Source organism: Doryrhamphus excisus, chromosome 11 (genome assembly GCF_030265055.1).
Source record: "Doryrhamphus excisus isolate RoL2022-K1 chromosome 11, RoL_Dexc_1.0, whole genome shotgun sequence".
NCBI classification, from domain to species: domain Eukaryota; kingdom Metazoa; phylum Chordata; class Actinopteri; order Syngnathiformes; family Syngnathidae; genus Doryrhamphus; species Doryrhamphus excisus.
This window is the reverse complement of record NC_080476.1, coordinates 2739875-2757185: the sequence shown is the minus strand read 5'-3', so window position 1 is coordinate 2757185 and position 17311 is coordinate 2739875. Positions and strand designations below refer to the sequence as shown.

The window sequence follows — 17311 nt, the reverse complement described above, 5'->3', positions numbered from 1 at the left end:
TTGAAGGGCATTTATCTGCATATGCCAGTCATGTGTTTTTTAAGGAAATCGACCGATACCGATCGGAGCATCCCTGTTAGCACTTCTTTGTGGTTGTTTTCTGCACAGCGTACTTTCTGCGCTGGCTATTGTCTCATCAGTGTAATATTGTAATAGCGGCTTAAAATGGCTTTACACTCATACTACCCAATATTGTAGACATAAGCCGTTTTAAGACGTGAATAAACCTGTTTGTGTCACAGTGAATATGGATTCATGGAGTCCAGTCAGGCCTCATGCGGACCCCACTGCTGCTCTTGTTGGTCTTTGTCCAGCAGTTTTGCTGATCTATGTGATTAGCCACCCTTCCAACCTCCCGTACAAACCCAAACCCACCTCTGCACCCGCCCCACCTCTGCACCCGACCCTGACGGGAAGGGCTGACATCACTTTTAAACAATGTCTGTCGGCCGCTGGCCTTTCCTGGACGACTCAGGCGACACAGCAGTGCAAGATGGCGGCCGCTTGGACCTTCATTGCACTGAGAATAGTACACATAGTACAAACTTTTTTTTACATGCTAGAGTCAGAGGGTGTTTACCATCAATTCCAGACTATTCATAGACAATCCTAATTGAAAGAGGTAAAGAAAGTTGTACATACTGCACATATGTTGCACACATGAAAGGCACACTATAAACCTTGCAATCCTACCTACACCCGGTGTTACCAGCGTCACTCCTTAGTTCAACAGCCGCCACGGTCCAAGCAGTAGTCTTTTTGTAAACGTAAACGTGATATTAGCATCCACTTCACGAGTCCAATTCACTTCTTCCTGAATCTACACTCTAAGCATTATGGGAACTATAGTGCTTTTTAGCCGTAAAGTAGCTGCATCATTCTTTAAAAGCATGTGACAAAAGTAGCAGCTTTTAATTTGGAATTTATTGTAATCAGATACCAAAATCGTTGTCAATAATTGATTATTGATTATCCTCTCTCTTTAATTGTTGTTGCACTTGTGACATAGGAAGCTAACAAGCTAAAGCATAGAAGCATAAAGCATAGAGCAGGGGTCGGGAACCTTTTTGGCTACAAGAGCCATGAAGACCAGATATTTTAAAATGTGTATCTGTGAGAGCCATATACATTTTTTTAAACATTGAATGCAATAAAATGTGTGCATTTTTATGTAAGACCAACAGTTTTAGATATAATGGGCTCTAATTACGTAGACCAGGCACACTACCCCACGCCAATGGGGTGTGGCCAGCACACTTTTGTGAGCAGCGCAGTGTCCAATAATAAATCAAATACTTGTTGCCATTAATGCAACTTCTGCTGCTGCATGGTTTTGCACCGTACTCCGTATATTTCATTCTTTTGGCCATCTTTGCCAGAAGGCTTGGTTCTGCAGCTTTAGCTAGGTGACTATTTGACTAAAGGAGGAAAGTTTACATTTACATCTTAATGACCGAGGTACACTACCGCATTACCCAGTAATAATCGAGTTTTGGTGTTTGACCTGGAAAATATCATCAGGAAAGATAGATATGGTCGGCCGTATTGCAGTAGAAAATAGATGGACGGATTAAAATGCATAAGAAAGTTGTTGATTTTTAATATTTTTAACAGTGATTTCGGTGATGTTTACTTTAAAATGTTAGCAAAAATACATTTTTATTGTGGTAGATGCTTGAGAGCCAGATACAGTCATCAAAAGAGCCCTACCTGGCTCCCGAGCCATAGGTTCCCTACCTCTGGCATAGAGTCACAGTCGAACCTTTAGCACACTCATCAAAACTTTTGTATTTTTTTGTACCAAAAATCCGGGATCTACCAAGTCATATACCGGAATTTATGATTACCTGCTTCTTCTTCTAATTGGCAGCCTTTGGCTCGCCCAAACACAAACCTGCCAGCAGCTTTTTATTCACTTTTAGCTACATTGGCAAAATGGCGACTCACCATTTGGAATGTTTTGAGTGCAACATCCGGGTACGAAGAGTGCACTGTTTTATGTCGTAATGCTCCGTATAAGTACACTAATGCACTTTTTATATAGGTACACAACAGGCGTTTAGTCTGACTTGACTTTTAATGACACATGTTAAAATGGCTATTTTATATATTGTATTATTATTATTATTATCTATTATTTTTATCTACTATTATTATTTTATATATTATGATATCGGGGGGGGGGGGGGGGGGACCAAAACCTGATAGGAGCATCCTAGTTTTAGTGTAATTACATCATCTAAAATGTTTTGCAGTGGAAGTCATTATTGAAGTGCTCTTTGCAAAATACACACATCATTTGTGCCACACACATAATACTGACCTAGTACAGGAACTTTGGAAATCCAGTAACAATACTACCCTTCGTATCCGTCGCCATCACGCTGGTTAGCCCATAGCTGTGACTCACATGAATAAAACATTATTGGGTCAATTTTGTACAGCTATTGTTAGACATGTTTTTCTATGATTGAACACTGCAAAAAATGTTTTTTTTTGTTTTGACATGATATTTGAACATTTTTGGTCACATACAGTTGCTGACAGAAGCTAAGCTCTTTTCTTAATCCTCACTCGGATCCCGGGGGTGTGCTGGAGCCTATCCCAGCTGACCTTTTGGGCGAGAGGTGAGGACTGGTCGCTGTTAAATATATTTCAATAATTATCATTCTTAGTGTGATATCTTGTTTAAACAATCCTCCGATCTTCCTCCATAATGTTTAATTTTATGACTAGAATACTATATAGTAGCAGGGGTGCTCATTAAGTCGATCGCGATCTACCGGTCGATCGCGGAGGTGATACTGGTCGATCGCGGCGTGACATTAAAAAAATATCATCCCAGCATCAATGCCGTCACTTGATTGATATACAGGGCAGCCATTCAGATGACAACTGAATTTTGACCTTTAGGTCACCGCTCATGCGTAACGATGCAAAGTGCTAAGCTAGTCGGCGAATTGCGAGATTTTAAGCCCTCGCTAAAGTTTATGGTCACTAAAATGAGTGAAGGAGCTGGACCAAATAAAAAGGCAAAATCATATCACTTCCATACGGAATGGGAATATTATACGGATATTATGATACGGATATTATCCATGACTGATAAACATTTGGAAGTGTGCTTGAGGCTGGCTATCAGCAGCTACTGTCCGGACTATGCATCCCTGGCTGGTTCAATTCAGTGCAAGTCATCAAAGTAAACTCAGGTAATTACAAAAAATGTTAATAGTTAATTATGTGTGTTTTGCAATATTGGCTCATTTGGTTATGTAAGGTACATCAACATACATTGTACGTACAAATAATCCTCAATACATTTGAAAATTGATGTTTTGCATTTTTGTAGTGGGTAGATCATTTTGACTCGGTCATTTTAAAAGTAGCTCGCATGCTGAAAAAGTGTGAGCACCCCTGCTATATAGTGCTAAATAAAAATCAAGCTACCCAGACCATACTTTGGACAGCCCTGCCTTAGGAGGTTCCACTGTGCAGTTTTTGCATAATCCCTCAAACCAGCTAAGTGCATCTCCACAAAGATAACCTCCGTAGACCTCCTTGGATCACCTTCTGCCAGGGTCTTTGCTCCAAGACACTTTTGTACCTCCTCCATGTTTTTCCCAGCCTCCTCTCCCACATTCGGGAGTCTCGAGTGGAGCCAAAAAAGCCTCCTCCTGTCTCTTTCCGGGAATGTGCCCCTCAAAGCCCACCCCCCCCTCCGCCAGTATAGTAAGTCAGCTGTGACGTGGCTGCCATTGTTGAAAGCCCGGGGCCCCCATTGTCGATGCGAGGGACAGCAGTCCAAACAAGCTCCCTCCCTCCTGCTTCATAAGTCGGAGGGGTTGTCCAGAGAATGACAAGGAGAGGGGACTTTTGCTATTTATACACAATGGATCTATTGGCTCACAGACAATAGCAGGAAGCGGAAAGCTTGACTGTGATCATCACAATGGTGGCCAAGGCAACTGACGTCTTGAGTTGAAGATTCTTGATGTACTCCAGTCCTGTTGGGGGCGCTCTTGTGCATTTAGAGGCCATACTTCCATTGGGGCCATGTTAGGATCACTGCTGTACTTGGTCCCGATGCAAATGGTAATGGTAATGGTTTTATTTCATTTGAACATGCATCAGATTACAATTGAGTGCATCCCATAATCAGTTCCCAGTTCCACATGTCCAAAAGGAGTAGGAAGAAGCAAAGCTTATTAAATCCTACCCCTCCATCTGGTACTTTTACAATCACTAACTGTTACATTTGTTCACTTCCTGCTTTCCATAATACAGTTTAAGGTTGTTGTTTTTTTAATAATGTACCTGGTACCGAAGTAGGAGGTGATATGTGCACTGTAACAAAGGAGGGTTTGCTGACTGACATGCTATATTCCGATTGAAGTAGTAGACTACAACATCTCTTTGTGCCATGAGTTCTTCACCACAACAACCGAAACTGAACCATTGATGGCATATTTCATCAAAGGGAGCATGTCCAGTGGGGTACATTGTGGTCTCTTTTGGTACTTTTAGTGGCACTCTGGAATTGGGCCTCATTAGATTGTGTTGGTGGATTTATTTAAGGATGTCTCCCAGTACATTTACATTACATTTTGGTTGGTTCGGATCGGTTTTCATGCCGATAATTATAGAGGTGCACAATTGGTGTCGTTGTGCGTCACACGGCAACAACCTTGCTCGCTCAGTGTCAATTCATTCCAAGTTTCCCCTTTGGAGTCTTTGTGGTGGGGGGCCAGATATGTAGAAGACAGGAAGCAATGTTGAAGGTTCAGAGTGGATTTTTTAGCTTGTTGTGGGTGATGTTCCCAGCAGTAGCCCATGTTATGATTATGATCATTATGTTATTAATGAGGGCGGCACGGCGGTCTAGTGGTTAGCGCGCAGACCTCACAGCTAGGAGACCAGGGTTCAATTCCCACCCTCGGCCATCTCTGTGTGGAGTTTGCATGTTCTCCCCGTGCATGCGTGGGTTTTCTCCGGGTACTCCGGTTTCCTCCCACATTCCAAAAACATGCTAGGTTAATTGGCCACTCCAAATTGTCCATAGGTATGAATGTGAGTGTGAATGGTTGTTTGTCTATATGTGCCCTGTGGTTGGCTGGCGACCAGTCCAGGGTGTACCCCGCCTCTCGCCCGAAGACAGCTGGGATAGGCTCCAGCACCCCCTGCGACCCTCGTGAGGAAAAGCGGTAGTAAATGAATGAATGAATGAATGTTATTAATGTGTCTGTTGTGAGATCATTCTAAATGCCTTTTGTGGTCCATGTCTGGTCCATGTCTCATGACACCTAGTGGCCAATGTAGAATACTAGATCTGCAAATAGAATGCTTCTTCTGCCTTATATTTGCATTTTAGCCATTTTTATGCTTGAAAATGCTTAATTTAAAACAATAATAAGTCCAATATGCATATTTGTCGTGTGAAATGTCAGGTCACATCTTGTGTAGTGACGTTATTTTCCAGTATATTGGTAAAAAGCTAATATGGAGCATGTTTATATGTTGATATTGTATCTTTATATTGGTTGTGTCTCCTCAGGACCCCAAGCATTCTCAACAAGGAGCCGACGGAAAGGAAAGCAAAGAATGACAAATCCTCTGTCTTGCTCAAACAGGAGTTTGACCCCACTGGTAAGAAATCCGCTTTCCTCAAACTCTACGTGATGCCTTCATTTAAGAAAAGCTCAAAGTGCATTACCTTTTAAAGTTTGATGGTTGAAAGTGACGCAAGTCAAGGTGGACTTTTTGGGTTTGGCTCATCAGAAACAGCAGATGTAAGAGTACTTGAAAGCAACACTCAATAAAAAAAAGTTGTTAAGGTGGTTAAAGTGGCCGGTAGGGCTTTCATATCAATCCCAACCCGCCCTTCCCTTCAACCTGGAGTCTTGCAGGCTCCATTGTGGGGCCAGAAGACAAACCATTATCCACTCAACTCTCTCCATATAATTGGTTTGAAGTGGGGGGAGGAAGGGAACATTGGAAGGCCAAGTGTGAATCACAGGACTTTGGCAAAGTCAGAGAGGAAAAAAATCTGAATTGAGTTATCCTGTGCGTCACGCTGAGAGAGCAAACACAGCTGATGGTAAAGTCGTTGGATACAAAACAGATGATAAAATGATTATTTATAGTGTTGTCTAAAAGCACCTGCTTTGATGTCATGGTACTCATTTTTACACTCTCGTCACAAAAAGCAAGCAGAGACTGAATACCGGTGGGCTGAATACACAACCCTGTGGAGCACCAATATTTAAAGAGCCGTACAAGATGTTCTGATCTTCATTTCAACAGAAGCCATTGAGCCCAACAACTCGTGGTTTGGTTAGATCACACAGATAAATGTTGGTCTAAACGCTGGTCTAACAAAATCCATTCTGTGCTGCCGGTTGGTCTTTGATTTGTACATCTATTTGATTATTTGAAAGCAACACTCAGGAGGGAGAGGAGGTCATCCAGCAAGCGGGAGGTTGGCAGTTTGGTCCTTGATCGCGATCTACCGGTCGATCGCGGAGGTGGTACTGGTCGATCGCTGGTCGATCGCGGCGTGACATTAAAAAAATATCATCCCAGCATCAATGCCGTCACTTGATTGATATACAGGGCAGCCATTCAGATGACAACTGAATGTTGCCCTTCGGGCGACCAATCAAATCAAACAACGTCTCTAAGTGCAGCAGAACTTACGATGTCAGCCTATCATCCATCCCCGTTACTTGATTGACATACAGGACAACCAGTCAGATGACAACTGAATTTTGACCTTTAGGTCACCGCTCATGCGTAAACAGCGATGCAAAGTGCTAAGCTAGTCGGCGAATTGCGTGAGATTTTAAGCCCTCGCTAAAGTTTATGGTCACTAAAATGAGTGAAGGAGCTGGACCAAGTAAAAAGGCAAAAACTGGACCAAGTAAAAAGGCAAAAAACATATCACTTCCATACGGATATGGAATATTATACGGATATTGTGATACGGATATTATCCATGACTGATAAACATTTGGAAGTGTGCTTGAGGCTGGCTATCAGCAGCTACTGTCCGGACTATGCATCCCTGGCTGGTTCAATTCAGTGCAAGTCATCAAAGTAAACTCAGGTAATTACAAAAAATGTTAATAGTTAATTATGTGTGTTTTGCAATATTGGCTCATTTGGTTATGTAAGGTACATCAACATACATTGTACGTACAAATAATCCTCAATAAATAGATGTTTTGCATTTTTGTAGTGGGTAGATCATTTTGACTCGGTCATTTTAAAAGTAGCTTGCATGCTGAAAAAGTGTGAGCACCCCTGCTCTACCTACTCCCTGTTGTTGTGTCCTTGGGCAAGCCACGTCACCAAATGTGAATGAAGGTATGAGTCAGGCAGTATGAGTTGGGTTTTAGGTCACGTAACCGAGCGTTTTAGGGTGCCCGTCAATTTTGTGCTTGAAATAAGGATGACAACTACGGCAGTCAAAATACATTTTCAACACACACACCACACCTCCGGCCTTCAAAATAAGTGTGGCACACATCTTGTCTAATAGCGGCAACACTTTCTCAACACCTTCCGTGGTTTGTGGTTTGTGTGTGTGTTAACACCGTTCCTCCTCCTTTGGCAACATTAGGATGGTGCTTCTTGTTGATGAATGCTTCCAGCACATCCTGGCCATGTTCAAACTTTGTGATGACTTCTTTCTTAAATTCTTCTTGAATTCTTTCTAGTATTTCTTGAAAGCTGCAGAATTCAAGGTGCAAAGTGACGAGGGATGCCTGTGTTTGGAAACATTGTTGTCAATTAATGATGTGTTTTAGGACTGAACTGATCACTCTGTTTTAAATGCAGTTGTACCCCATATTTATCAATGCAATATGTTATAATAATACAGTAATCCCTCAACCATCACAAGGGAATTTTTGCGAAGTAGGATTCATCATTTATAAATGGAATATTTTCATAGTTCGTACATATAGCATTTATTCGTTTATTTTATTCATTTCTTATATATACATTTAAGAGATAAATTAGACTCATGTTTGTGTGTGTGTCGAAGTGTGTTCCCAAGGGGAATTGAATGGCAGGACAGACAGGAAGTGAGGGGTTCAGAGTTTAATATTAGCTTGCTGTGGCTAGCTAGGGCTGGGCCATATGGACCAAAACACACATCCCGATGTATTTAGGTAGAATATCGATATACGATATATATCCCCATATTTTTTTCCCCATAAACAGAATTCAGACAAATGGGACTGGAGTGCATCTCCGTGTAGGAGATAGAGGGTTCCAATGTCTGTTGAGCATCTCTGTGGAGTTGGCATGTTTTTCCTTGTATGCTTTGGCATCCTCTAACACAGTGTTTTTCAACCTTTTTTGAGCCACGGCACGTTTTTTACATTGGAAAAATCTTGTGGCACACCACTAACCAAAAATGTTCCAAAATGTCACCACGACCTCACACGTGCATCAATAAGTTTATCGGAGGAACAAGATAGGTGTTGCCACACGGACCAATATTACATTGCTATGCTAGTCTTTACACCACAGACACTCCACAGTAGCCACGTTTTTACATCACCACTTTTTCTCTTTCCCAATGACCTTATCGGGAAACAATGGTATCCATGGAAAGGAATATTCCAATCTCTTGTCTACATGCGCCGTGAAAATCAACCAGAATAGTCAATAGGGCATGCCCAGTAAAATGTAAACATCAACATCACGTGATACCGGCTTCCCTGAGTTTTTCTTTCACTTGTTGGAATAACTCCGTATTGCCAGTTTTTCGTCTGTCCAATCTTGAAATTTAGTTTGAATCCAAAACAAACTCAATCTTGCTAATATCTTACAATTAAACTCAGGACATGTTTTATATAGATATATATTTTCTTTTTTAATAAAAGTGGACTTGTGAATGGCGTATAGAAGGGTTTAGATTCTGTTCCACAGATGGCGCTAATGCACACGAAAGCTGCTTGCCCACCGCCAATAAACAACAGAAGAAGAAAAACACCACGAAGAAGAAGGCAGTCTGACAACTTTCCGTTTGAGCGGGTACAAGATACCTCAATCGGATTGGTTAAAGGAATATTCCATCCCTGTTCAATTATTTCCGTTAGAGCAAATAAACCAAATGCAATTGGAATATTTGGGTCCATGTATACTATTGACATAATGGCTATTATATCATAATATTTGCAAATGATGATTAATAAATGTTAATTATAAAAAGTGATATTGGATAATTCCTCATGGCACACCTGACGGTTTCTCAAGGTACACTAGTGTGCCGCGGCACAGTGGTTGAAAATCACTGTTCTAACATGACAAAAATATGCATGTTAGGCTAATTGGAGACGGTAAATGGTCTATATTTGTGAGCGTGAATGTGTGTTTTTATACAGTGAAGAAAATAAGTATTTGAACACCCTGCTATTTTGCTATTTCTCCCACTTAGAAATCATGGAGGGGTCTGAAATTTTCATCGTAGGTGCATGTCCACTGTGAGAGAGATAAACTAAAAAGAAAAATCCAGAAATCACAATGCATGATTTTTTAACAATTTATTTGTGTGATACAGCTGCAAATAAGTATTTGAACACCTGTGTATCATCTAGAATTCTGACCCTGAAAGACCTGTTAGTCTGCCCATTAGAAGTCCACCTGCACTCCATGTATCATCCTGAATCAGATGCACCTGTTTGAGGTCGTTAGCTGCATAAAGACACCTGTCCACCCCATACAATCAGTAAGACTTTAACTTGTAACATGGCGAAGACCAAAGAGCTGTCCAAAGACACCAGAGACAAAATTGTACACCTCCACAAGGCTGGAAAGGGCTACGGAGCAATTACCAAGCAGCTTGGTGAAAAAAGGTCCACTGTTGGAGCTATCATTAGAAAATGGAAGAAGCTAAACATGACGGTCAATCTCAATCGGAGTGGAGCCCCATGCAAGATATCACCTCGTGGGGTCTCAATGATTCTAAGAAAGGTGAGGAATCAGCCCAGAACTACACGACAGGACTTGGTCAATGACCTGAAAAGAGCTGGGACCACCGTTTCCAAGGTTACTGTAGGTAATACACTAAGACGTCATGATGTGAAATCATGCATGGCACGAAAGGTTCCCCTGCTTAAACCAGCACATGTCAAGGCCCGTCTTAAGTTTGCATATGACCATTTGGATGATACAGAGGAGTCATGGGAGAAAGTTTTATGGTCAGATGAGACCAAAATAGAACTTTTTGGTCATAATTCCAATAAGCGTGTTTGGAGGAAGAAGAATGAAGAGTACAATCCGAAGAACACCATCCCTACTGTGAAGCATGGGGGTGGTAGCATCATGCTTTGGGGGTGTTTTTCTGCACATGGGACAGGACGAGTGCACTGCATTAAAGAGAGGATGACTGGGGCCGTGTATTGTGAGATTTTGGGGAACAACCTCCTTCCCTCTGTCAGAGCATTGAAGATGGGTCGTGGCTGGGTCTTCCAACACGACAACGACCCGAAGCACACAGCCAGGAAAACCAAGGAGTGGCTCCGTAAGAAGCATATCAAGGTTCTAGCATGGCCCAGCCAGTCTCCAGACCTGAACCCAATCGAAAATCTTTGGAGGGAGCTCAAACTCCGTGTTTCTCAGCGACAGCCCAGAAACCTGACTGATCTAGAGAAGATCTGTGTGGAGGAGTGGGCCAAGATCCCTCCTGCAGTGTGTGCAAACCTGGTGAAAAACTACAGGAAACGTTTGACCTCTGTAATAGCAAACAAAGGCTACTGTACCAAATATTAACATTCATTTTCTCAGGTGTTCAAATACTTATTAGCAGCTGTATCACACAAATAAATTGTTAAAAAAATCATGCATTGTGATTTCTGGATTTTTCTTTTTAGTTTATCTCTCTCACAGTGGACATGCACCTACGATGAAAATTTCAGACCCCTCCATGATTTCTAAGTGGGAGAAATAGCAAAATAGCAGGGTGTTCAAATACTTATTTTCTTCACTGTATATGTGGCCTATGATTGAGCAGGGTGGTCAGCTGGGATAGGCTCCAGCTTACATGTCTCCTAATGAAGACAATAGAACAATAGATGGATAGATGAACAATGTGGAGTGCAACTATTGACATTTCCTCACCTTGCTTTTCCCGTGTAGAAGTAAGTTAACCACACAATCAGTCTCCCGTAGGATTGCATGACATCATTTGCAAAGTGGGCATTTTGTCTGATTTGTCTCTTGGGAAAATCCAAAGAAAAAGCAAAACACTAGCCAATACTAATATTGTTTAGAGCAGGGGTCGGGAACCTTTTTGGCTAAGAGAGCCATGAAGGCCAGATATTTTAAAGTGTGTATCTGTGAGAGCCATATACATTTTTTTAAACATTGAATGCAATAAAATGTGTGCATTTTTATGTAAGACCAACAGTTTTAGATATAATGGGCTCTAATTACGTAGACCAGGCACACTACCCCACGCCAATGGGGTGTGGCCAGCACACTTTCATGAGCAGCGCAGTGTCTAATAATAAATCAAATACTTGTTGCCATTAATACAACTTCTGCTGCTGCATAATTTTGCACCATACTCAGTATATTTCATTCTTTTGGCCATCTTCGTCAGAAGGCTTGGTTCTGCAGCTTTAGCTAGGTGACTATTTGACTAAAGGAGGAAAGTTTGCATTTACATGTTGACATCTCAATGGCCGAGGTAGAATACCGCATTACCCAGTAATAATCGAGTTTTGGTGTTTGACCTGGAAAATATCATCAATAAAGATGGATATGGTCGGCCGTATTGCAGTAGAAAATAGATGGACGAATTAAACTGCATAAGAAAGTTGTTGATTTTTAATATTATTTAATTTAATATTATTTCTGTGATGTTTACTTTAAAATGTTAGCAAAAATACATTTTTATTGTGGTAAGAAATGCTTGCGAGCCAGATACAGTCATCAAAAGAGCCCTACCAGGCTCCCGAACCATAGGTTCCCTACCTCTGGTTTAGAGGCACATTCTTCTGAAACTGTCCAATTTTGCATTGTTTGACTTCAAGGAGAATGGAGCACTTCCACCTTACAGAGCCTTCTCCATCGCTGCCCCCACCCTCTGGAACTCTTTGCCCCATTGACTCCGTGCTTGCCCTGACCTTCCCAGTTTCAAAAAACAACTAAAAACCCACCTCTTTAAATCTGTTTTTAATGTCTAACTTTTTATACCTGACTGCTGTGCCCCGCGTTTACTCTTGTTTTAGCTGTGTATTAACCAATCAATGTTGTATTTTTATGTATCTTTTACTGTTTACTTGCTTTTATTCAACTCCATTCTTCTGTAAAGTGTCTTTGAGTATTTTGAAAAGCGCTATACAAATAAAATGTATTATTATTATTATTATTATTACAGCTGGTCATCTTGTGCTGGTTTAAAACGGGGAACAGGATGCTTTTCAAACCCCTTCATCTTTCACTTCTGTGCAAAGACACTTTTCCCCTGCATCCGACAGCAGCATGTGAAATATGTGCACATTAATAAAAGGCACACACTTAGAGTAATGAATAACAGCAAGTGTGCTCCCCTTCCAACCGGCTTCATTATCATTATGATCATAATGATGATTATGAGTGCTAGCATGCAGTGTTGTAAGCATGTGCTGTTCACAGGCCTTGTCCAGCGATGTGTGATAATCCAGAGAGATGAAAATGGATTTGGGTTGACAGTGAGTGGAGACAACCCTGTGTTTGTGCAGCTGGTCAAGGAAGGTGAGGATCCATCACACACACACACACACACACACACACACACAATTAACAAAGATGACTTTCCTCTTGTTTGGATGCTTCACAGATGGAGCAGCAATGCGAGCGGGCGTGCAGACAGGAGATCGAATCATTAAGGTGATATTTCTGTTTTTATTATGTTGTTGTTTAAAGGAGGGATGACCAAGGTCCAGCTCAATGGCTATTTGCCATCCATAGCTCATTCATTATTTATATTGTGAAAATCAAATTAAAACATCTGATTAGGAGGTGTAGGACTACACCACACTTAGTAATATTAAATAGTTTATTCACCTCCCTGACAAATTCACATTTCTAGCAGCTTTTTAAAGTGGCGTGCAAAGTTGAGCAGAAAAACTATCAAATATTGAATAAAAATGTCATAATAAACTTAATAATATACCCATAACATGCAAGCATGGTGCAAAACCAAAGCAGTATAAGAGCTTTGGACTCCAATCGCCAAGTTGCCCTGTGAGTTTCTCGGCTTCTCTACCACGGGTTTTGAAAATCAGATTAATGATTTATGATGTTGTTTCGTGACATCTTATTTGTCAGAAATATACATATTTCAGAAAATTATGTATTTTTTTGAAGCATTTTGAAGCGTATAAAATGGCTAAATGAAGTAAAATACAAATATTAGACATTCAGATGACACGTTCAAAGATGTATGTAGTATTCTACACTGGTCACCAATGTTACGGTAATGCTCTGTGAGACACACAAGCACCAGACTGTGCCAGAACAACAGTCTTTTATTTTGGCTCTGAATAATGTCACCCAATAATCCCTGATGAAAATAGCTAACACAAACACGGGCTACTGTTGCCCCCCTGAACTCGTGACATCACTTCCTGTCTGCCCGCCACTCAATTCCTGTAACATCAGGACACATTTACAGCATTGAAAGCATGAGTCTTTTATGTCTTACATGTCTGGAATGGAATGGATGGAACAAGGTCTGTCTTTCATTGTCACTCTTCCCCTACAAAAATGAACTGGACTTTGAATTAGTTCATGAGAACCATCAACTTGCACAACACTGTTTAAAAGTGACTATAGAGTCTTCACGTCTAATAAGGTTAAAACCCGTAGTTAGTGCCTATTGAAGTGGAATATCTAAAGAATCCAACACAAAATATAACTGGCTCAGGTTGAAGTAGCTACGGAAATAACTGGGGGCCTAAGAAAGAGACCAGCGGACCCCAGAGAATGGCAGTGTGAGGCTTAGTTCCAATAGTACAAATATATTTGTAAATATAGGCAGTATACTGCCTCCAAAATAATATTTTTATCCAATAAACTGTTTTGGGACGCAATATTTACACATGTTCTGATTAGTCTTGTTTTTTGTATACAGGTTAACGGGACATTAGTCACACAATCCAACCACATAGAGGTCGTAAAGCTTATAAAATGTAAGTATTGGCGTTTTAAGTATTTACCCTCGTCATCAGGCTTACGTCTCAAACTTGACTAATTTGAAGTAAGTCGGTGGGTAGTATTTTCTGATGTAACTGAATGGTCTGCTCCCCTCAACGGCAGCCGGCTCCTACGTAGCCCTCACAGTGCTGGGTAGACCTCCAGGTCTTCCCCAGATCCACCTGGAGGAGCATGATGACGACGACAAGGAGGCGCATGAGGAGGATGAGGGAAAAGAGGAGGGAGACTCCAACCACATGATGCAGAAGTCACCTGGTGGGGAGCGACGCTGCAGCGCCCCCTGCAGCGCCCCCTGCAGCGCCCCCTGCAGCGCCCCCTGCAGCGCTCCCTGCGGCGCCTCCTGCAGCGCCCCCTGCAGCCCTGAGGCACACCTTGCCTCCCCTCTGCCTGATGGGGTTGGATATTTTTTTTATCGAAGAAAACCATTATAAAAATCATCTGTAAACTGTCCATACATGTGAAAGTGAATGTGTGTTTGTATATATGTGGGGTGTACATCGCCTCTCGCCTGAAGTTGGCTGGGATAGGCTCCAGCGTATCCCCGCAACCCCGATGAGGACAAGCGGCATAGAAAAGAATGAATGATATAAACGTTTCTTACAGTTACCCCAGATTTGTGTTTTCCAGGACGGAGCCACAGTGTCTCGAATGACTGAGGCAGAGGAAGGGGATCATGGCGTGTCCTCACTCGGTGACGCTGCTAACGAGGGGCTTTGTACAAACAACATACTGGTGAGTGGAATAATACATCTTTGTTTTCTACTGTAATGGGCACATGTTTGACTCCAGTCCTGCAGGGGGAAGCAAAGTGCATTACAAGGAATGAAAAGCAGGTTTATCCACCTCTGCTGGGTCCTCCAGCCATACCAGCTGCCTTCTGAAGCGCAGATGCAGCTGACCCGTTTCAAGCGTGGTCCGATGCAGCCTCACACATAGTGTATAATGCATGCCCAAATTTTGCACACTTGCAAGTACAGCGAGGTCTTTCCAGAACCATTTTGATTTTTTAATATTTCCACAAACAGTGGAGTAGGGTGCCTTTTTCACTCAAACATTTATACCATGGATCTGGTCAAGTTTAATGGTTCATTCATTCATTCATTCATTTTCTACCGCTTATCCTCACATGGGTCACGGGGATGCTGCAGCCTATCCTAGCTGTCTTTGGGCGAGAGGCGGGGTACACCCTGGACTGGACTCGTTGCCAGCCAATCACAGGGCACATATAGACAAACAACCATTCACACTCACATTCATACCTATGGACAATTTGGAGTGGCTAATTAACCTAGCATGTTTTTGGAATGTGGGAGGAAACCGGAATACCTGGAGAAAACCCACGCCCACGTTCAGCCTAGTTTAATGGTTTATTTCATATTTATTTATTGCTAATGCACATGTAGTGGTCTGTGCCAGTGACTCGTTCACTTGCATTTGAGTGTTTGTGATGTCCGTTCATGCATTCTTAAAGGGATTGCTGCTAAGAGGCGGAAATTAAAAATGTCTATTTATAAAAATCCGATTCATCAATTAATTGGAAAAATAACTGACCAATGAATCAATGGTTAAAATAATTATTAGTTCTCTCCATAGGGCTATATGTAACTAATAAGGTCTAATATTTAGAGATATAGCCCTTCTCTCCTGTGTCAGCTATCGTTATTTCCTTTTCATAATATACATCTTTTTCACTTTATGTGGTTATCAAATGTTTTCTGTGACATAATGAGAGCAAGGTCATCTTTATATATAAATTATCTTGGGAATTCTTTTCTTATTCCACAATCTTAAATCCACTATCGTTGTTGCCAGGAGTAAAGTGTGAGATTGTTGATGTGCATTTAATATGCTTGCACACTCGATGCCAAAGCAAGATAGTCTTTCTAAAAGACGGATTGTTCCAATGTGCATACAGTATATACATTTACTGGCTACCCTAAAGCAGGTTCCTTCTCTATGAGGCTGATGTTATTAATTGATATGGATAGTGTGGACCATCACTCAAGTGTTTGTTCTTTTTTCCATCATTTTTAACACCTAACCCAGGCAGCTAAATGAAGGAATAAGCCAATGCTAATCAAAACATTGTCGGAGTGTCAAGGATATTATAAACGCAAATAGTGGTGACTCATAGTTATACAACACACACTACTTTCTGAGATCTAAACACAACAGGAAGTCTGGGCACCCGCTGCTTTTTAATAACAATGTTCTCATCTGGCTAAAAATAGGGATGAAACCCTCCCACTTTCCAAATCCCCTTGGAACCTCCGCTGAATTCCCTTTCCACCAGACTAAACAATCAATTTAGCTTAATTGTTGTGCTGTGTGTCCCGTCTGTGTTTGTTAGTTGAGCGGCGGCGGTCGAGGCCCCGTCCTCCCTGAGACAGGAGAAACGCCCCGTCAGAGCCCCAACGTCAGCCACCGAGATGGGCTCAACTCCTGCTCGTCGCCTGATGCCGAGGATGCCCCCGACACGGTCAGAACTGCATTTTATGTTTTATATTACTTTTAACTAGGGCTATCAAAAACAACACGCTAACGGCGTTAGCTAATTCATTTCATTAATTTCATTACATTCATTGCAATTACATATTTTAGATCATTAAGTAAATGCAAAACTATGCATTCATTGTACTGAAAACAATACATTTACCGTATATGACATGATGTCTTTGAACGCAACATCTCATTGCTCATAATAACACAGTTTAAAGTGTAATTCAAATGTTCTGCTATGTTTAAAGAGTCTGGTGTTAAGCAAATAGATTTTTAGACTTGTGTGGTACATACGAATATAAATATAATCATCCCATCTTGTCATTTATCTTTCTCTTTATTAAATACCACCTCCAAGGCCCTCAAAGTGCTTTGACACTCTTTATATTATATTAAAGAGTATTTACCTACTGATGATGCAGCATCTTGCCCAAGGATACTTGGATATGATCATGATCATGGCCGTAGTTGCGAATGGCGATTAATCGTGATTAATGTTGTCATTCATTTCATTAATTGTAATTACAATTTTATTAGTTAAATGTAATTAATTCTCATTCATTTAATTTCCAAATTTTAACATCATAACCATCATGTGATA

At 41.3% G+C, this 17311-nt stretch overlaps 1 protein-coding gene across 3 annotated transcripts in view; it reads left to right on the top strand.

The window, feature by feature from the left end:
- arhgef12b (Rho guanine nucleotide exchange factor (GEF) 12b) overlaps window positions 1-17311 on the top strand; it is a 37788-nt gene that overhangs the window by 9234 nt on the left and 11243 nt on the right. For all 3 annotated transcript variants that reach the window (XM_058086410.1, XM_058086411.1, XM_058086409.1), the window contains 7 exons: window positions 5552-5643; window positions 12649-12747; window positions 12833-12882; window positions 14129-14186; window positions 14314-14606; window positions 14839-14943; window positions 16562-16690. In XM_058086410.1, coding sequence (XP_057942393.1) covers window positions 5552-5643; window positions 12649-12747; window positions 12833-12882; window positions 14129-14186; window positions 14314-14606; window positions 14839-14943; window positions 16562-16690 — 826 coding nt within the window. The remainder of the gene's footprint in view (window positions 1-5551; window positions 5644-12648; window positions 12748-12832; window positions 12883-14128; window positions 14187-14313; window positions 14607-14838; window positions 14944-16561; window positions 16691-17311) is intronic.